Source organism: Podarcis tiliguerta, assembly GCF_965153285.1.
Source record: "Podarcis tiliguerta genome assembly, chromosome: 3".
In the NCBI taxonomy this organism is placed as follows: Eukaryota; Metazoa; Chordata; class Lepidosauria; order Squamata; family Lacertidae; genus Podarcis; species Podarcis tiliguerta.
This window is the reverse complement of record NC_139536.1, coordinates 49,253,703-49,275,124: the sequence shown is the minus strand read 5'-3', so window position 1 is coordinate 49,275,124 and position 21,422 is coordinate 49,253,703. Positions and strand designations below refer to the sequence as shown.

Here is a 21,422-nt window from a genome sequence, read left to right as displayed (position 1 = left end):
ATTAAATTTCAAGGTTTGCATTAAGATCCTACAAGACTACCAGCCCTATCCCATGTTGTATATGTACTGGATTTGAAACTGATTTTTGCATATGTACTTGTTTTAAATTGTTTGTATATGGGATTCTTTTTAAATATGGAATTGTTTTAGTTTCTATATATGGAATAAAAAAATCCTTTTATTGCTGTTGTTTTTAATGTGACATCGCTTCAAGATACTCTACGGGAAGTGATTCACAGATAGAATAAAAAAAATTGATAATGATCTTTTCCATTGAATTTGTTTATTTTATTTCTCTTGCTGCTATTCCTGGTTACCTGTTGGTGTCCGTGAAGTGAATTCAGGGTCGAAATGAAAGGTGTCCTCTGGCCGTCCCACAGCAGGTTTAAAAGGCGGCATGATTTCTTTCCTGTACAACTTCTGCAAAACAACCACCACCACAAATGATGGATTAAAATAATTGCCAACAAGATACATAAAAGAACAAAAACACAGGAAAGATATTTTAGGGTACAGTCCATGGTTGTAGCCAGGGAGGGCAGCTCCCCCAAAGCAAGTAAATAAATAAAAATATTTAACTGACCAATTGTATCACAGATAACTTGGTTCTGACCCCCCAACATAAAGCCTACCCCCACAAAAAATAAATCCTGGCTACGCTCATGCTACAGTCCTATACACACTTACCTGGGAATAAGCCCTATTGAACACAATGGGCCATACTTTCAAGTATACATGCATAGGGTGGTATTGTAATACACACATTGCATCTTGTGTTTAGGAAATTATGTTCAGTGCTAAGCCTAGGAAAAGGTGGGGATCACCCTTGAAATAGTCTATTACCTAAAGATGTATTTCCTCTATGCTTAGCAGTATCACACAAGTCAAATGAGGTATTAGTGTTGTAATGTGCCATGAGGCAATGTATGAAAACAACCACTAAGGGGTTTCTGGGATTGTCAGCCCTGGGTGGAGTCTTGCTTTAAATGGGAACGATAACTGATTTACCTTACACAAAATTGCTGTGAGGACAAATGAGGTAAGGGTTCAAAGTGCAGCTCCTTGCACACAGAGCTGACACGTGTTTGTCTCTTTGCACAGTGCCAGGCAGATGGCCAGCTTTAACACTGCAGACTACGTACTAGAGGAGGGAAAAGGCAACGTGGAGGTCTGCAGTAAGCCCTTTCACTCCTTAACAAGTGACTGGCACTGTGAAGACTGTGACAAGCAAGCAACCAACCATCTGTTTGATGCCACATGTAATCCCACTCAAGAATGTGAGGGGCTGTTTATTTATTTATTTATATTGTACAAGAAAGAGAGAAAGAGAGAGAGAGAGAGAGAGAGTCAATGGGTGATCCATGTGCAGGAAATAGATAGGCACTGCAAATCCTAATGTGGTGAATGAGGTAAGAGTAGTTTAAAAGTTGATTTTAAAAATGCTTCAAAGCAGACTTGTGGAAGAGGGGTATGGGGTGTCTGTTTATTTCTCAGAAAGTTAATTTTTTTAATTCATCTTTGATTCCAACTTCCTCCACTTGTTTGTTGTACTTATTGATATTGTTTCATATCAGGCCAATATTCCTGTCACAGTTTTCTTTGTTTTGACTAGATTCTGATGCCATTTGCAACGTTGCTTTCTCAAACTCTCTTTTACACATTTCCTCGAGCAGAGCTTTGCTGCTATTGTGTGTTTCCAATAGCTCTGCCCAGGACTTCAACGTAAACTTAACAGAGGACTTGTTCTCCTGGGATCCATATAACGTACCACAAAGAAGAATAAGGAAGCAACCATGAGTCACATGTTAAGCATCATTGCCATTATTTGTGAAGGTATGAATGCTTTGTGTAGCAGAATTTCCTTTTTAAAAATAGGTAGAAAAACGAGAGAGGCAGATGTAAACACACGTTCTATATGCATCTGGCAGTCATCATCTGGAAGGGCACTCATTTAATTGAATTAAGCATTATTTAGTCATTTCCTGCAATGAATAGCACTGTGCAGATGTTCACATAGTGTAGAAATGAATGCATGGGGATGACGGCAGAAGATTCCACCTGCTGACCGTGTTCCATTCATTAATGGAAACCTGTTCACAGACAGCTGTGCATATGTACCTTTGCCCAAATAGTGCACTGAATGAACCATTTGTATGTTCCATGTTTGTAAGGTATGGTCCATCAATCCAGAACAAATGCTTGTCCAAAGGGCTCAGGTGCACAAGTTGCAACGGGGGAAGGGGAGAGAGAACAGGCACAGTCTTATGTTCCCTTCTCTAAGATTGTCCATTTCCAGACTATTTGAATGTATTCACAGAGCTAATGACTTTTATGAGAAACTGAGCTGTTCTCCAGATACCTTCCAGAAATAGAAAGGCAGCACTACAGCTAGTGACGCACAGCAATGCGAAAAAGCTGCTCCGCACAGGGATGAAGGAATGATTTCCCTGAACTATTATACACTTGCTACACAGGAACATGAACACACAATCCAGTAAGTAGACACAGGGATGAATTATCTTCTGGAACATTATCGAGTCTGAACCGTCGCACTGACAAAGCGATACTGTCAGGAGATGCCAAAAAAGGGCATCACTTTAGATCTATGAATCACTTTTCCATTTCTATGTTAATAGGCACACATAGCTCATTTCTATTTTTAACTTCAGTTGATGTTTTTGATGAATATATTTCTTAGGCAGAAGAACTGGATACAAACAAAAACCTCCTTTGAAGTCTTTGCACTTGGGGGCATGATGGCCAACTGGCTTTGTTTAACGGTCAGATTAATTCATCAACGGCATCTGACCACTCTGTTTGTGAGTCTTCAGCCTCTGCTGGTCCATATGCACAGAGGATGGATGACAACAAGTAATGAAGTTGTTGTAGGCAGGGTGACCTCACAAGACAAGGGGCAGCTTCAGCACATCTTAATTTTTTTAACTGGACATTTCCAAAACTGTTGCTTTATTCCTGAAGAGGAGATGCCACAATGCAGACTCACCCTGGCTGGATGCAATTAAGGCAAAGTAATTAACAACCAGGGATGCGGGTGGCACTGTGGGTTAAAGCCTCAGCGCCTAGGGCTTGCCGATCGAAAGGTCGGCGGTTCGAATCCCCGCGGCGGGGTGCGCTCCCGTTGTTCGGTCCCAGCGCCTGCCAACCTAGCAGTTCGAAAGCACTCTCGGGTGCAAGTAGATAAATAGGGACCGCTTACTGGCGGGAAGGTAAACGGCGTTTCCGTGTGCGGCTCTGGCTTGCCAGAGCAGTGATGTCACGCTGGCCACGTGACCCGGAAGTGTCTTCGGACAGCGCTAGCCCCCGGCCTCTTTGAGTGAGATGGGCGCACAACCCTAGAGTCTGTCAAGACTGGCCCGTACGGGCAGGGATACCTTTACCTTTACCTTTTAATTAACAACCAGAGGTTTATTATTAGGCCAAGCTGGGGTGCATAAGGATTTGGAAGGTGGGAGAGAAACACTTGTAGCACTAGATTTTATTGGGATTTGAGTTGGTGAGTGCAATGTCCAGTGCTACTGTTGTTTTTTAAACTGCTTTAATCATTACTGTATCTTTTATATCTTTTACCCTTTTGTATTTTATCTGTTCCTTGAGTCCAAGTCTGGAGAAAAGGTGGGATATAAATGTCTGTTGAGACATTCTCAAAATACAAGGTGTATATTTGTAATATTTAATAGCTATTTTTATTAAATGATTTGCTTTTTAAAATACAGCACATTTAATTAGTTGGCAGCATTAAATACCTACTTATAATTAGTAATGGGAACTGTGGTGTGGTGTTTTTATTCCGAAACAATGCTTCCATCAAATGTGAAGGGAAAATATTATAAGAATAATGTGGCATAGGTAATTAGACTGTCTTTACTTTTCTTATTAGTATTTAATGAAAAGCAGTCTGAATACTTTGGATCATATCCAGCAGCGAATGTAAGGAAGTTTTTCTTCTCCATAAATAAAATATATCAATATTCATACCATGTGTGCTGAATGGGGCAAGAGGTATAAGAAAGACTAAAAAGTGTGTGATCATGGAACAAAACTGAGCTCATTGCTGACCTTTCCCAGTAATAACAGCGATGAGAACAAAGCACCTGCATTAGCTCTATTCCTCTTCTCTAGCCACAAAGGCGTTTTCAGCAGCTGGAAGCATCATTATAAGACATCAAGGACTAGCTTCCGTTCAGAACTCATGCTGGTTCATATTCAGAAAACCATCAAGTCAAACAGACCATCTGCTGCTACTGGGCTTTTAAAAGCTACACTCAACCCCCACCCACCCCTGAAATGTCCCTTGCAAATAGTGGCGTTGCCAGTCTATGGCTGGGATGAACAGCCTTAGACAACCAGGCTGAAATAGTAACATTAAAATCCCATTCATAATTATGTTGGGTTGAAAAACTATATCTGAACTATATGCTCATTATGTGGAAATTAGTCTCTCACATTTCAATTACATTTATTCATTGGTGTCGGGGGGGGGGAGCAGTCCCCTTCCCAGATGATCCACAGCCCCCAGATGTGTAGCTTTTTTCATTAAAAAGTAGCTGTCTAGCAGTTGCATAACCTGAGATTAGAAATGTAATTTTTTTTGAAATTTTGAAACCAGGTTGGGAGAGGGTGTGGAATTGGTGTTTTCCCCCTGCTAGAGGTTTCAGAAAAGAACAGAATTAATTGGAAAAAATGCCATACTTTCTATTTTAAAAAAGTACTCTCTACGTATTGCAAGTCACTTTGTTACTTTAGGAACATAAAATGCATTATGTATAACTTGGTTTACCACAGAATATATGTTTAGTATATTAAAAGTACAGCTTACTCAAACAATAATTACAAATTGAATTATATTTTAGGCACCAGGAAAAAAACATTCCTCTTCTCATAGGCCTTTGGCTAATTAAGTCATCTATGGCCTTTTAAACTGTGTGGGTGGGCTATTGTTTTGTTTGTTGTTATGTTGTGTGTTTTGTGTTTTTGTTTTGTAAACTGCCCTGTGATGCTCAGAAGAAGGGTGGTCTAGAAATTTAATAAATAAATATTTTAAGTTTTCTTTACAAGTGGCATTAGAAGCTACTGAATTGTAAGGAACATAGCATATTTTTGGTTTTGCCAGTTTATGAGAAGAAGGCATAACTATCAAACTATCAATATTATAATAAAAAGAATAGCAAAAATTGATAGCAGAAACTATCGATATTATAGTAAAACAAATCATTACTTATTCTAAAAATTACTGTCTTCTCCAGTCCTCCACAATGACAAGTTGACCTAAAAAGAGTTGAGGAAAAGGGGAGGGGAGACATGACTCAATGAACACTACAAGAAATTCAATTGGTCTCTTCCTCTAAGCTAACCGTTCCTGTGTTTGTTTGTTTTTTAATATTTGCCATCACATTTATCATGGACCTCTAAAAACCAAAGGTTTGGCCTGATTGAAAATTCCACCCATCCACATGTCAATTTACTGCTTGATTTGATGTGAGTATTTCAAAAAATAGACCAATTTCTTTCTCATGCTGCAGAAGGTGGAGGAATCTGAAGTAGGAAAGAAGTAAGATGAGTCAGAGGTTGTGCTGTGCAAGGGCCTTGCAATGGTGTTGCAGGAGGGTTATAATTGGCAGAATCCCAGACTGTGTTCCTTGGCCAAATACCTGAAGATGTTCTGTACTCTGCAACATTCTGTACTTTCCAACAACAAGCCCTAGGGTGCTGCTTGTTTCGTAATCTAGTCAAACGCAGAAGCACTGCTATCATCACTTACATGTCTGCCTTTAAATCTTGGACCCAACGAATTTGCAGAAGCACAGATTGGATGGAAACAAAATTATGTAGTTCTATACTAGACAAGAGGACAGAAACAGATGCTCCAACCATGCCAGCAAGAGGAAGGCCACAAGCAAAGAAGACAGTGGATCCTTTTTTTCTTCTCTTATGACAATGGCAATGCCTTCCAAGTGGCAGAAATATATACTGCTCTTGCTTGTCCTCAAGTGTTTTTTTCCACCTGACTTTTGCTGTGGTTCCCCCCCCCCCCCGGCCCTTCAGATCCCTACCTGTGATATAAAGCAAAACATGCAGGCACTATTCTCCTCTGTTTTATGAGAAAGAAGAGGACTTGAGCCTTTCTGTATTTTGAGGCAATGAATGAATTGTAGCAATGACTGACATCTACAAAAGAAGATCTAGCCTATTAGAGAAAGAGAAGGTTAGAGTGATATATGTACTGTCTAGACAGTTTTGGCCTCTCTTAATGGAGGAGTGATTATTGCCCCACAGAAAATAGTTCATGTATCCAGAATTTTAGTGTAGCCAAAATTGGGAAGTAGACAGTAGTGGATGGTGGTGTGGGTCAGTGGCACTCACTTGATCTCCTGACAGCCGATTCACTGTGAAGTAGGAGAGGTGCGATGTGGTAGGGAGGTCTGTGTGGTGCAAATGCACAGGTAGGAGACAATCCAGCTGTTGAGGTGTTTTTTTTAAAGAGTTGCTCTATGCAGGATTGCATTCCTGCTTGCAAACACACTGGGGAAGCAGCGCTGGAGTCAGGTTGTTCTGAGCAAGGAAAAATCCTGGATTTGGGCTGCACATCTAACTAGTCAGACAAGACAATCATGTGAATTACTTACATTCCAGTCTATAGTAGCAAAAAAAGGATGCCGCTTAATTTCTTCAACTCCATCAAGGCCAGCACCTGCCAAAGCAATGAAAGAGAGATAATAAAGAGGATGTAAAATGAACATCATTTCTAATAAAGAGGACCTTCTCATTATCTCTCCAACCCCAGCAAGAGATTTGTGGCTGGTACGGGCAAGAGAGGCGGCTTTCTGGTTGTGGTTCCAAAATAGGCTTTCACGTAAGGTTTGTCTGGTCCCTTCTTTGCCTCCTTTTATGTGAGCACTTAAATTCCAGTGGGCTGCTTCTTCTTCTTCTTTAGTTGGGGCCGCCCAATGATGGATTTTATTGCTGCTGTTTGTGTTCCATGGTTGCTATTTGAGGCATCAATTGTGCTAAGTTACTCAGAGGAACTGTGAAACAATGCATGTCCCAGGGGGCTCTCACCAACACAAATAGTATACAGCACTTATTTTCAGCTGTAATACTGTACACCAGAATTTAAAAATAACAATAATAGTAGTAGTAAGAGGAACAGAATCATTCTGCCCTCACCTTCTGTTTCCTGCTAACGTAATTGACCCCTTCACTGTCAATAACTTCTTATGCTTTAAGTTAGTGCTTTACCACTTATGTAGTGCTGAACAGCAACATCTAATCAAAGTAATTCCTGGAAAGACTACTAGTTAAAATTCTATAGGCAGACTTGAAAAGAACAAATGATTTTCTGTAGAAGCTGTAGTTAAATAAGTGGGCGGAGAAAGAATCACACTGGCAGGCCAAAAACGCAAATACTTTTATGAAGCGTACGTCGCCTACGCACTCAAAGCAAGCATTTCAACCACATCATCAATCTTCCTTTATTTAACCATCTTCTGAATGTTCATTGTCAGAATCTGACCCCAGTGCTACCTGTAAAAAGTGTGAATGATCATATGAAACATTTTTCAGTGCAATGCTATGGCTGAGGCAGAGACTTACGGGATCCAGCTCCAGAGACCAACTGCTGGTGCAAGGGACAACGTCCTCTCGCATCACTGATGGGACCCAAGTCCAGCCTCAGCCAGTTATGGAACACTCTGCACTGTATCTAAAGGACCCCTGGAAGGGAACTGAATCTACTATGTGGAAGCAATGCAGGACCTAAGAAGATACTTGGTGGCTTTGTATGTGGAAATACATGACAGATGCACAATGCCTTTTTTTTAGATTGATCTATGGTGGAGATTGAGGGACGCAGGTGGCGCTGTGGGTTAAACCACAGAGCCTAGGGCTTGCCGATCAGAAGGTCGGCGGTTCAAATCCCAGCGACGGGGTTAGCTCCCGTTGTTGGGTCCCAGCTCCTGCCAACCTAGCAGTTCGAAAGCATGTCAAAGTGCAAATACATAAATAGGTACCGCTTCGGCGGGAAGGTAAACGACGTTTCCATGCGCTGCTCTGGTTTGCCAGAAGCGGCTTAGTCATGCTGGCCACATGACCCGGAAGCTGTACGCCGTCTCCCTCAGCCAATAAAGCGAGATGAGCGCCACAACCCCAGAGTCATCTGCGACTGGACCTAATGGTCAGGGGTACCTTTACCTTTACCTATGGTGGTGATAATAGCAGGAGCGGGAGCATTTGCCCGGAACTTTCAAGTATTGAAAGCACTTCACATGCATTAGCTAGTTGCAAGCCTTGTAACATCCCTATAAAGTAAGTGAGTATTATTATCCTACATAGGAAAGGGGGAAGGATGAAGGGTAAGAGAGTTTGCCCTGCCCAAGGCCATCTAAGTGCATGGTCAAGGCAAGATTCAAACTGGGACGTCTTACGATTGCACTATATTGTACTTTTGTAGTATATTTCTTTTGTAATATGTAATATGCTGTTTAGGGGGCTTTGGGTACAAAAAGGTATATTTATATACAATACTGTTAGTATGGGGGGCCGGGAAGGAATCTACATGAGCCTTAAATTCCATTGGAATATTTTCTACGTGTATCTCACTGTTTGATTAAGTTGATAAACATTCCTAGGGGGAAACACTGGGTGAGTGCCTTTAAAAAGAATGAAGACATAGGCTAAGATTATGGACAGCATTAACTGCAGAGGAAGATCTTTTTACTTCAGTCTTCAGAGTGACATCCCAGAAACGTAAGCTTCCTTTCATGGCCTGTAGCAGCTGACATGCGTGCATTATGAAAAAAAACTTTTACCTCAAAGATTATATTAGTATTTGTAGCAGCTCCAGCAAACAAAAACAAAATCTCAGAGTTTCCTTCCTCCTCAGCTACATATCAATAGAAATGCAAGACCTATAGCTGAGCCAGATGGCAATCACATCAGGCTGCCAAGAATCCTGTTAACAACTGCCTGTTAGAACTCTACTGAAGAGACTGGTGGGTGTGCGATCAAATGCTCTATATAGTCAGCCTTCGTCACGCCACCTCAAGCAGTTGAGCAGCTAAGGATGCAAGGCGGAGGAAAACCATCTTTCCTTTTCCTCTCCGATTTCCTTTTCGGCTCTGATTGGATCAAATTATGTACTTAATTTAGCTTTACATGTTTATTTGGAATCCAAGTCAGAAAGCTGGTAATGTAGCTTAGACACGGTAGCAGGTTTTCACATCTATCTGCACTTGCTGTCCTGTGTTTGGCTCTCTAAAAGAAATTTAATTAGATGCCATAATCCCCTGGGATGCTGCTGTCAGTGAACTCCTTAATCAACTGGGTAATTAGGTAATTTAAAAAAAATAATCCTGAGACCAATCTTACAAGAGACAAAGGTTCACTTTTTCTTTTCCCTATAGTATTTCCCCCCCCCCTTTTTTTTCTACTTAAGTTTCTTGCAAGCAGAGTGTGTGTGTGCGTATGTGTTGTGGCCCCTTCAAGATTAACAAATTGATTATGGCATAAGTTTATGCCATAAAGAATTTGGTTAATCTTTAAAATGCCACAAGACTCTCTGGTGATTTTTACTGTAAGAGACTAGCACATAAAAAGAGGGCATTGGAAAATGGTGAGAGCTGGGTAAGGTGAAGGTAAAGGTAAAGGGATCCCTGACCATTAGGTCCAGTCGTGACCGACTCTGGGGTTGCGGCGCTCATCTCGCTTTATTGGCCGAGGGAGCCAGTGTACAGCTTCCGGGTGATGTGGCCAGCATGACTAAGCCGCTTCTGGCGAACCAGAGCAGCACACTGAAATACCGTTTACCTTCCCGCTGGAGCGGTACCTATTTATCTATTTGCACTTTGACATGCTTTCAAACTGCTAGGTTGGCAGGAGCAGGACCGAGCAACAGGAGCTCACCTGTCAATCATGGAATGTCACAAAGGTTTGAGGTGCTTTGAAGTCCTGAAGTTGGGACCTTGCAAGGCACCGCTAAAACATTTTTCCCCCTGGGTTTTATCAGCGCTTTTGATGCAAACGTCTTGGAAAATCCTGCTGCTTTGACTACGTGTTGCCCTTCTGGACTGGGAACAGGCATGCACAGCCAACTCAGGTTTTACCTTTGCTCTGTGGCTCATTAGATGGCATCACAAGTGACATCGGCTGAAGAGTGGGTGGGTGTGGAATTAATTTGATTCAGTATTGGTCATTTGTTCAGTATTTTATAATTTCATCACAGTTGTAATGTTTCTGTATGAGCTGGCTATTTAGAAATACTCCTATAAGGAAATAAATAACTAGCATCTGTTTCGGTATGTGTAGACAACACTTAGCTATCATGACTAATTGCCATTATTAAACCAATTCTTCAACAATCTGTGCAATCCATATTAAAAGCCCAAAACACATATTTAATTAAAGCTCCATTACCTTGCATCTCTTCCCAGCACATTGTTCAACTATGCCATATACATGAGAACAAATCAAAATTAAGTGACAAGGAAAACAAACTGCAGATTAACATTTGATTGTAATCTATCACTGAATTCATCACAGACCAGAAACGAAATGAATCCCCATACCTAATCTGTTGGATGGATTCCTCTTGAAAAGAGCTCGAAGCAAACTCTGAGCTTCTGTGCTCAAAAACTGTGGCATTCCTAGCTTGGCTCTGAAAGAAGAGAAACTTAAAATGTTGGCGGACTTTTCAGAAATGTCTAAAAAGATCACACACATATTTAGCAGTGGAAATAAATACAGATGTGCAGAGGAAATATGTATGGGAAAATATATAGAGTTCCCAAAGTAATCTCGAGGCATATTGGATAAAGAATGTTCCATAATACTGACTCTATTAAACATTTCTTTAATTCTTTCCTCATAGTCTTTACCATGCTTATTCTTCTTCACAATGGCTATGGGAAGTGTGTAATCCCCCCTTTTAAATATAAAATGGCAGGAACTCTGCCCTCCTTTGCACCTAGTCACCCTAGCAGGAATAGGAGAAAAATATACGCAATAAATAATTTAATTTGGGTGCCATGTTGCAGGTTGGGGTCTGACATAGCTGCAGATTACTGATCTAGAGCTCCCAGCTATTTATTTTATTTACCCTACTACTAGCTCACATATAGGAAGGGCTGTACCATAGCACAGTGGTGGGACATCTGCTTTGCATGCAGAAGGTCCCAGGGTCAATCCCCAACATCTCCAGATAGGGCTGGGAGGGACCGATCTGAAATCCTGAGAACTGCTGCCATTCCATATAGGCAGTACTGAACCAGATGTGCCAATGGTCTGACTGTTCACAGATTATTTCAGAATTGGTAGGTTTGTCTTTAAATGAAAGCTGAATCAAATTTCTCCCCCTCCTCTACAGCCAAGCAAACTTTGTCTATTCCAAGCAAAAGAATACACGTTTTACGTCAACAAACAAGTTGGAGCTTACTACTCACTTGAGAATGAGAGCCATGGTCTCCTTTCTGTCTTTCCCCTGGAATGGCAACGACCCTGTCAACATTTCAAACTGTAAAAGGAGGAGAGCAGAAAGCTAAATAAAGACCTAAGTGCATAAGCATTGCAAGTAGTGGTGTGGTGTTCTCGGCAGAAGTGCTGCTGATCATTGCAATTGGTGTCACAGACCCTACCTCAAAGAGCCCCCAAGGGAACTCCAAACTCTATGGTCAGAGCCCTTAACCCCTAAATCATTTTGCCTCTTTTGTTTGTCTTCCTTCCACCCTCCCCCCAAATTCTTTTAGTTCCCTAGTTTATGAGATGCCACTCCAAGCACGATCGGCATCATGCTAACATCTGTTCCACTTTGATTAAGACAAATTATAATTGGATACTAAATCTAGTTTAAATAGCTCAGAGTACATCTTTCACTTACATTTTGGTAACTGAAAGCAATACAAGTGGAATTATAAGCCCCAAAGAATAGTTGTTCTACATTTGCTTTGACAGATTAAATGGTTTTTTAAAAAGCAGTACCAAATTCAAAATTCAAGGAGCATCACACAAGTTCCACAGGAATTCTATTTTTCCCCCCTTATTGAAAATTAGCTCAAAATGTCACTTACTGAGTACAGCAAATAGCCTGAGTCCAATGTGGCATCTGGTGATACTAAAAGACAATGGCCCAGTTCAGACATAATGGGAGATCATTCTTCCCTGCTACAAAAATGAGTTTGCAAAAGACCTGTGCTCACTCAGTTGTGTGCTCTTCTCTACTCTGTTCTATGCCTGAGAGGAGGTGACTGAAAGCTTCTGCAAGGATTGAGGAACCTCTAGATGTTGCTGGATGCCAAGTCTCATCAGCCCCAGCCAGCATGGTCAGTGGTCAGGAATAATAGGAGTTCTAATCTAACAACATATGGAGGCTCACAATTTTCACAGCCCTGATTTAAACTAACCAGTTTACCAGAGCTTGGATGTCACAGGGTAGAATAAGATATGGACCCTGCATTTAAAGAGATACAGGCTTTGAATTTGTTCAAGCGAGCAACATCCATGTTTTTTTTGGGGGGGGGGAAGTCCATGGATTACAGAAGAGGAAACAAAAGTGCTTAGTACTATCCTGAACAGATGAAAATCCAAAGAGAAGAAAGAAAGGTGACAAGCTGGTGTTTGACCTACAGAATATATAGCAAAAGCTATTCTAGGAAATGAAATATCCTTCTTAAAAAGAGAAGCAGCTCTATCTTTCACCACAATGTGGAAACTTTTACCAGCAAAGTGTGATCATAGAATCATAGAATCATAGATTCATAGAATCATAGAGTTGGAAGAGATCACAAGGGCCATCGCGTCCAACCCCCTGCCAAGCAGGAAACACCATCAGAGCACTCCTGACATATGGTTGTCAAGCCTCTGCTTAAAGACCTCCAAAGAAGGAGACTCCACCACACTCCTTGGCAGCAAATTCCACTGTCGAACAGCTCTTACTGTCAGGAAGATCTTCCTAATGTTTAGGTGGAATCTTCTTTCTTGTAGTTTGGATCCATTGCTCCGTGTCCGCTTCTCTGGAGCAGCAGAAAACAACCTTTCTCCCTCCTCTATGTGACATCCTTTTATATATTTGAACATGGCTATCATATCACCCCTTAACCTCCTCTTCTCCAGGCTAAACATGCCCAGCTCCCTTAGCCGTTCCTCATAAGGCATCGTTTCCAGGCCTTTGACCATTTTGGTTGCCCTCCTCTGGACACGTTCCAGTTTGTCAGTGTCCTTCTTGAACTGTGAGACACAGTACTCCAGGTGAGGTCTGACCAGAGCAGAATACAGTGGCACTATTACTTCCCTTGATCTAGATGCTATACTCCTATAGCATCTAGTCACCTGACAGTGTAGGCCGATAGATAGAAAACCATCTTTTTAATGAATGTTTGAAAATTATAACCATTTTAAAATAAAACGTCAGATCATATCTACACAATGATGAAGCTGGAGTTTCCATCAAGCACACAAGATCCAACAGTCTATAAAGGTAAGGGGACCCCTGACCATTAGGTCCAGTCGTGACCGACTCTAGGGTTGCAACGCTCATCTCGCTTTACTGGCCGAGGGAGCCGGTGTACAGCTTCCAGGTCATGTGGCCAGCATGACTAAACCGCTTCTGGCGAACCAAAGCAGCTCACGGAGACGCCGTTTACCTTCCCGCCAGAGCGGTACCTATTTATCTACTTGCACTGGCGTGCTTTTCAACTGCTAGGTTGGCAGGAGCAGGGACCGAGCAACAGGAGCTCACCCCATCGCGGGGATTCGAACCACCGACCTTCTGATCGGCAAGTCCTAGGCTCTGTGGTTTAACCCACAGCGCCACCCGTGTCCCTATTTGTTGCTGTTAGTGTAAAGAAAAAATATTCTAGCTGTTCTAGCAAAAGCTACTGATGCAAATAAAACTAAAAGCTCCACCTGCATCATATGCGGATAGAAGGCATCTTGAAAAGAAAAAAATAGGACTATGACATCCATGTGAACTTAATGCTGTGGATCACAAATATGTAGTGCACAAGAGAAAAGATTTGCAGGAGTAGAAACATTCTTTCGGAAAAAAGAAAAAGGGAGATCCCCCTTCAAAAGAAACCCCACTTCAATGAGAATTGAGAATGCCAACTGACCATAGAATGCTAACAGTTGCAGGGGAAGGGTAGAAAACACAGCAGGAGAGTGGGGAAAGGAAGGAGAATGGAATGGAGTGTGCTGGAAAAGAGCATGGCTGGCTAGCTAGCTGGAACCCTGACCAGAAGAATTCTTTACTGCAACTTTTTGTTGCAGCACAAATTGTAACAGACTAGCCATTACAATTTTGAGAGGAGACTACAGGAGAAGAATCCTTCTGGCTGTAAATGTTAACTGTACCTTATATGTATGAACATTCAGGAAAGTTAGATATTGAGGGTGGGGGCAGAGTTGGCACATACATTATTTCTATTTAACATCACTAAAAAGTAGCAAATATTGCACACAATACCCTCTTTGAGTAGGGAGTACAGTCTATTAAAAAACAATCATATAACAAATTTTGTTTTCTTTTTAGTACTTTCCTCCTGTGTCCAGATAATTTAAAATTGATGGCTGTAGTTTACTCAGCTTGCTGCAAGGTACTGTCTGACACTTTCTAAGGTCACTTTGGCACAAAAATACTGACTGATACTTTTTAAGGTCACTTTACTCTGTTCTTTGAGGCTGAGGGCGCAGGAATGACTAAACGATCCACTGGGATTCACACAGAAGGAAGGAAGGAGAATGAAGTTCCTGCTAGGAAACAAAATACAATAGGAAGACCTGTGCACATAAGACACACGGCAGCAACCTGCAGGTGAGAGGTTAGTGCACACTATCCTTTCAGAAAGTTATTTTGTGACTTACAGATAAGAGAGAAGAAACTTAAAGCTGTACAGAGAGCATCAGCTGGACTCTCATTGTCACAAAAACTTTGCTTTGTTGCCTCATTATGACACGTTCATCTTCTTTAGAAAAAGGAAGCAGGGGGAAATAACTGTGTGAATTGGCCCTGTGACTGGTGTTTGATGGTGAATACTGGATTTGGGGAAATGATGTTATTCGGGGTTAAACCTGTGAAATGATATGTGTCCTAAAACAGACCTTCATTCTGCTGACCGCATATATAGAGGCTGTCTCCTGTAATCACCGCAGACAGAACAGAATTCAAATATAGATGTGAGCATATTCTGGGGGTTTCAGCTGACACCAAATCACTCTTCATCAGCTCTGTCTCTTAACTTCTCCTTGGTGTCCAGGGCCAGCTCTACTATTAGGCAGAATTAGGCAGCTGCCTCAAGCAGAAGATAGTGGAGTGTGAGTGCCTGTGGTTTGCTGCCACCATGCCCTGCCATTCTTTTTGAGCGTTCCCCTCTATTGGAGAAGGACAAAGTTGTGTGTGGCACACAGCCAGCCCTGTGCCCTCCAAGCTAGCCTGCTTCCCACCAAGATTGCCACTGTTGACGTTCAGTTGCCAGTCTGGTTAGCTTCTTTTGTGGAATGGTGGTGGGAGACACCATCTTGTCCTATTCCTCAGGTAACAAAACGCCTTGGGCAGACCCTGTTGGTGTCTATATATCTTGTAGGACACTGAGAAGCTCCATTTTACTCCCCACACAGATAAAGGATCATAGAATTGTACAGTTGGAGGGGAGCACAAGAGTCATCTGGTCCAACCCCCTGCAATGCAGGAATCTTTTGCCTCCAGTTCCTTCAATATGAAGTTCTAATTTCAGAGTAAGTGAACAGCCACTTCATAATCCTGAGGAGACCAAGTAAGGGTTACTTAATTTCTCTCTTTCTTGACCTCTCTTTTTGCACTAATTCATCTGGCAGTATACTAAGGCTCTCCAGTTTCCTAGCAACAGCATGTTATGGATTATGAGGCTGTGCTTCTCTAATGAATAGAAGCTGCAGCAAAAACTCAACTACTTTCCTTCCCTTGGGATTGGATAATATATAAAGAAGTACAAAGAAGCGTGGACAGCCTCAGTTGAGGTGGATGCAATGGGGAAAATTGCCAGAACGGCAGACTCTCGGCAAAAGAAGCTAAAATACTAAACACTCAGAATAAAACTGCTTCATAGCAATGATAAGTGCCGGAGATGATTTCGTTTCCCAATGCTGATATCATGGGGATGGTGAAGAAACTCAAACTCATAAATGTGCTTCTTAGAAGTAGCTTAATAATGGTTTGACAGGAAATAGCACAGCTACTGCCAAAGGGTCCACCAGGCTAAAGTAGTCAATCTCAAAATAAGGATTGTCTCATTACCATTAGGACACCGAAGGACCACCAGTCGGCACTTTGAGTGTGGCCTCGCCGGTTGACCACCTCTGGGGCCATGTACTCTATTGTCCCGCAGAATGAATATGCTCTCTTGTCATGATCGATGGCTTCCTTGCTCAGGCCAAAATCTAAATAAAGGTAGATTTGAAAAAGAATGAAATTGAGTATGTGATATAAAGACACTTGCAGTCACTTTAAATATACCAGTCAAGACACAGAACCCGATCCAGCTCTAGTTTTTTTTAGTAAAAATTATTAGTCTCTTTTCTAGAAGAACCAAGAAATGAACAAAGGGAAGAGAATTTAAAACCAGAAGCCGCATGTAAATCTTAGAAGCTGAAATATAAACTTTATAAACTTCTTCTAAGTTTTGAGTGTTGCGCTCAGTTGGTGGCCCTGGAGGTTCAGCATTAGCAGATGCTGCCATCAAGTTAAAGTGGGCTTGGAATAGCCTTGCAATGTAGGTGGTCTGCAGTGGCAAGGAGTGAATTTTAGTAAATCTGCAATGGGAAGGAGTTCCACAACTGAGGAGCACCCACCAAATCCTATCCGTTTTCTGAACCTGATGCAAAATTGCTATTATTTAGGGGGCAGCTTTGCTGCATCTGAGAGATTGTTTATTTAATTTCAGTTTCTCAAAGCAGCTTACCAAGAAGAAGTAAAACAACAACGTGCTAAACTTAAAACCTAGATTAAAACATCAGAAAACAAGGCCATTAGAACGGCATCTATCAATTTTCATTGCAATGGATTACAAAGGAGATGGGATTTAATTAGGCTTTAAAGCTAAACCTTAAATCGTGCCAAAAGAGATCAGGAAGCCAGTGAAAGTTCAAGCATGTATCTCAGTGGCTATTCATCACCAGGAGGAAATGACAGGTAGAATGCAAAAAGATGGAGTGTGGGGGATGCTACACACCTGTAATCTTAATGTGTCCTTCTTCATCTAGAAGTATGCTGGAAGATGATGCATAGAAAAGTTTAGGACAAATGGAAAACATATTAAATAAAGTCAGAAGATGCATAATTAGTGCATAGAACCTGAAGCAATTCAGTGTGAAGAAAACCACAGGCGTCCATTAAATCTCCCTCTTATATTTGTGTATTGTAAAAGTCTCCGCATGAACAAATGCAGATCAATGGAAGAGGACCAGGCTTGGATCCTGAACTAGCCACCGTGTCTCAGCCTCAGGTCTGCATCTCTAAAGTGGAAATAACATTACACTATCTCATAGTTGTGCCCGTAAGACAGACAAAGTATATAGTGTACCATCCCATTGTGTAATTTATTACGTTGATAATTTTCCTTCAGTGATCCATAAACTTGCATGTGAATGTCCTGCCCCATTATTATTATTATTATTATTATTATTATTATTATTATTATTATTATTAAAAATGGGTGTTTAAGGTTCCAATCAAGTTATTCAAACATTCTGTGAGGTTGTTCACATAAAATTCAGTAATAAATACAATAGAGAACCTTTGGAAACATCTCAGTAAAACAATACCATATTATTAAACTATCAATTCAACATCAAAAATATGGATTAAGAAAATCATCAAGACCAGGCCAAACAATCAGAGCCACAACCACAATTACTTTCCTTTAAGGCAAGGTTTTAAAGGTCTGCTTGAAAATATCCAGGAATAGGGACTGCTTAATATCATATGGAATGATATGCCACACTTTTGGAGCCACCACTGAAAAATCCCTGGCTCAGAATGATGGGTCTGCACACATAGTCTGTGATTTCTGTGGGGCACTGTAATTTTTTCTGCTATTTTCCATGCTAGCCAGGCAAAAGCAGTCGATGAGGATGTGGAGAGGGCTGGTGAGAAGTGCACCTGGAGAAGATTCCCAAGGGCCTGGAGGTTCCCCACTCCTGATCTAATGGATGGGCCCCAGGAGTACAAGGTAAAGGGAAAATGCAACAAGTAGCTTGCCATTTGCTTCTTTCCCACCCCATCCAATGAGCTTATTCTTCACATTCCTTTCTATTCATCCATTTGGGCAAGGGTAAAAAAAGGACTGTGTGTGATTCCCCCTATCATTTTTTTTTTTAAAAAATAAAATCTTTTGAAAACTGCAACAATAACTCTCACTCCCACATTGTTGTATTTTGCAGTGAAATGTAATTTGAAAGGAAGTGATACTCGGTAGAACATTTGTGGGCTGGGAACAGACTGTTGCGGAGAATAAATGAATAATGAATACTGACAGTTGTCACTACTATTATTCAACTACTATCTCCCTATTGCCTTTCTGACAAAGCTTGCTTCTTCTGACAAAGCCGTGCGCATAAGAGTTGTACACCACAAAAAGAGTATACAATCCTTGCTGCTCAACAAATCTTCATTTAAGACAACAATGCTGTTCTAAAATCCCCTTATCTGTTTCTAACACGGAAGAGAGAGAGAGAGAGAGCATATCTTCCATTAGCAAGGGAGAAACTGAATCTGAATTGCTATTTGTTTTTCTGCCTTGTATGCTCTCACTAAGTTTTCCTGGAAGGAGAGAGGATTGTAGTCCCTGGGGATGTTATTAACCCAATGGAAAATTGGCTGGTATGGCCCTGGCAAAAGCAAGGGGGTCAGCAACTGAGTTTGGGGTACCTTTTACTCCAAGGAGCTCAAGATGGAATACACGGTTCTTCTGCACCTCGTTTAATCGCCACAACAACCATGAGAGTTAGGTTAGACGTTTTTTATCTAGCAGGCAACCCTGCCCACTAATGTCAAACTATTTGAATGTGTAATAATTTCCAGAGGGGCAACCGCATTAGTCTACTGTTGCTGCAACAACAGCAGAGTTTTGAGGCATCTTAAATATTAACTGATTTGCCATTTGAAGTTGGTTCTTCAATACAGTTGTGTCCTGTTTTCACCCCAGTTGAGCAAGTTGGCTTTCTTACCCACTCACCCTATTCTCACTCCCCACTATAGACACAGTTTCTTATCCTCTGAACTTTCAGGATGTTCTCTAAGCTATTCAGATAAATGAGAATATCACTCCAAGAGACATACATTTCATGAGGAAATGGATGCAGGGTCTCACAGGCATTTTGTGATCCAAACAGAGTAACCCCATTTAAAAATCTTCCCACATGCATTTCTGCCCCAACTTACTTTTCTGGTTTCAAATCCCTGTAAATAATACCAAGACCATGGAGATGATCTAAAGCCAAGGCCAGCTCAGCTAAGTAGAACTTAACATCTTCTTCTGTAAACATAACCTAGAGAGAAGCAGAAAAAGCAGTATTTTTTAATGCACAAGTGGATTTATTTATATCGATACTTTTGCGAGGATACTATGACAATATATTGGTCCAACAAAACCAACTGATTATAAGCCAAATGGAAAACAGGCTAACAATTCAAAAGCCAAAAACTGGATTCTGCTAAATCCATTTTGATTTACCGAAATCAATTCAAATATTGGACATTTATATTTATATCAAATTTGGGATACTGTCCTGTTCCTCACATCCAAAAGTTCCAGTCCATCATAAATCCATGTCTACCCAGAAATCATGAGTTCTAAGAAGCGTGGATATGATTGCAACGAAAATTTTACAAAATAAGTTTATCGCTAACATGTGAGAGCTGAATAACCTTAGAAACAAAAGCAGAATAGGTCATGTTATTTCCCACTTACAGATGGTCATTTTGGAGTCTGTAGGTATCCTATAAAATGAATCAAATTTTATGACCGCCCCCAAAACACTGATCTGGTTTGCAATTAGTACAAATATGTAGGTTCCTATAGAAGAGATGGTGACCACTTTGTTCTTCTTTCTGTTGCTGTGAGTAAAGTAATGGTTTAACTTAGCATGACATCCAAAACCAAGCTGATAGTTTGTCTTGCTCCAGTTAAGCCACAAACTATAACCATGGTCTAGTATTACATATGAACTGGGCTGATTATTCGCCAATCTCTCTCAAGTTTTTTTTTTGGTTTTTTATATGACAAATCTATCAAATATGAATTAAATCAGTCTTCTTGAAATTGCCCTTTTGGCTAACCTAAAATGAGCCATAGTGAAAAGGCCACATTTACATTTTTAAAATGAAAATGTGCTTTTATCCATAACTACATTCTTTTTTTTAAAAAAAAAAACCAACAGCAACATTATTTCCGTGTTTCCACAACGTATGTAAAGTTCTACTTCCCAGTATTATAATTAATCCTCCTTATCCCAACTAATATGTTAGGAGGTTTTTCTTATTACTAAATACAAACGAAGGTTTTTCTTATTACTAAAGGAACGATGGCTAAATGCTTGTAAGGAGCAACCGGTAGGCCCCTGCTTTAAAAAAAGAAAGAAGAGGGAGGGAAATAATGCTTAGCCGCACATTTCCCAATAGCGCTAACATTGATTCTTTATAGAAAGACAAAGACTTCATTTCTGTGTTCTGGGGATAATGGCAGGATGGCTGTGTGTTACACTTCCATGACCTTGCTTGCAGAGCATATCGAAAGCCACAGGAAGAGGACGGACAGGCAGTTCACCCACGGTCAAAGGAATTGCTCCCTGGAAGTGACTTTAAAAGGCCATCCGCTTCAAGGCAATGACTCTTGTGGCTGGCACAGCTCTTCAGGCAGGATTTAGAATTGAGTAGTCATTACGGCTCACCCAGACAGCAGACTCCAAAAAGCTGCATGAGCAGGTTAGAAAAAGAAGAATACTGTATTTTTTTTTAAGTGGCGCATGGTGTCAGCCTGATGTACTCCCATTCACTTTGCCTTGGTGCACTCAGGTCATCATGGCAGAGTTGACTTCCCTTACTCAAGCAGCATTCAATAGGGGAGGACTTAACATGTTACTTCGCACCTATGCTTATTGCTGAAAATGCATGCGGGTGATGACTTAGCTTAGCACAAGATTAGCTTTTGGTATGCAAGCACTGAGATGCTACTGGGGAAAGGGACCGTAGCTGAGTCATAGAGCACCTGCATTATATGCACAATGGCCCAGGTTCAATCCTTGGCATCTCTGGGTAGCGCTGGGGAAGACTCCCAGTCTGAAACCCTGGACAGCCACTGCCTGCCGGTGTGGGCAATGACAGAGCTATGAGAGCCAATTGCCTAACTCCATACAAGGCAGCTCCCTATGTTCCCACTGCATGG

The 21,422-nt window shown here is 41.2% G+C and overlaps 1 protein-coding gene across 4 annotated transcripts in view; it reads right to left on the bottom strand.

The window, feature by feature from the left end:
- Positions 1-21,422, bottom strand: part of RPS6KA2 (ribosomal protein S6 kinase A2) — a 183,039-nt gene that overhangs the window by 20,121 nt on the left and 141,496 nt on the right. For all 4 annotated transcript variants that reach the window (XM_083434092.1, XM_083434094.1, XM_083434095.1 and 1 more), the window contains 7 exons: positions 19,421-19,527; positions 17,211-17,248; positions 16,277-16,419; positions 11,454-11,524; positions 10,581-10,669; positions 6,645-6,709; positions 318-420 (listed from right to left, as the gene is read on the bottom strand). In XM_083434092.1, coding sequence (XP_083290218.1) covers positions 318-420; positions 6,645-6,709; positions 10,581-10,669; positions 11,454-11,524; positions 16,277-16,419; positions 17,211-17,248; positions 19,421-19,527 — 616 coding nt within the window. The remainder of the gene's footprint in view (positions 1-317; positions 421-6,644; positions 6,710-10,580; positions 10,670-11,453; positions 11,525-16,276; positions 16,420-17,210; positions 17,249-19,420; positions 19,528-21,422) is intronic.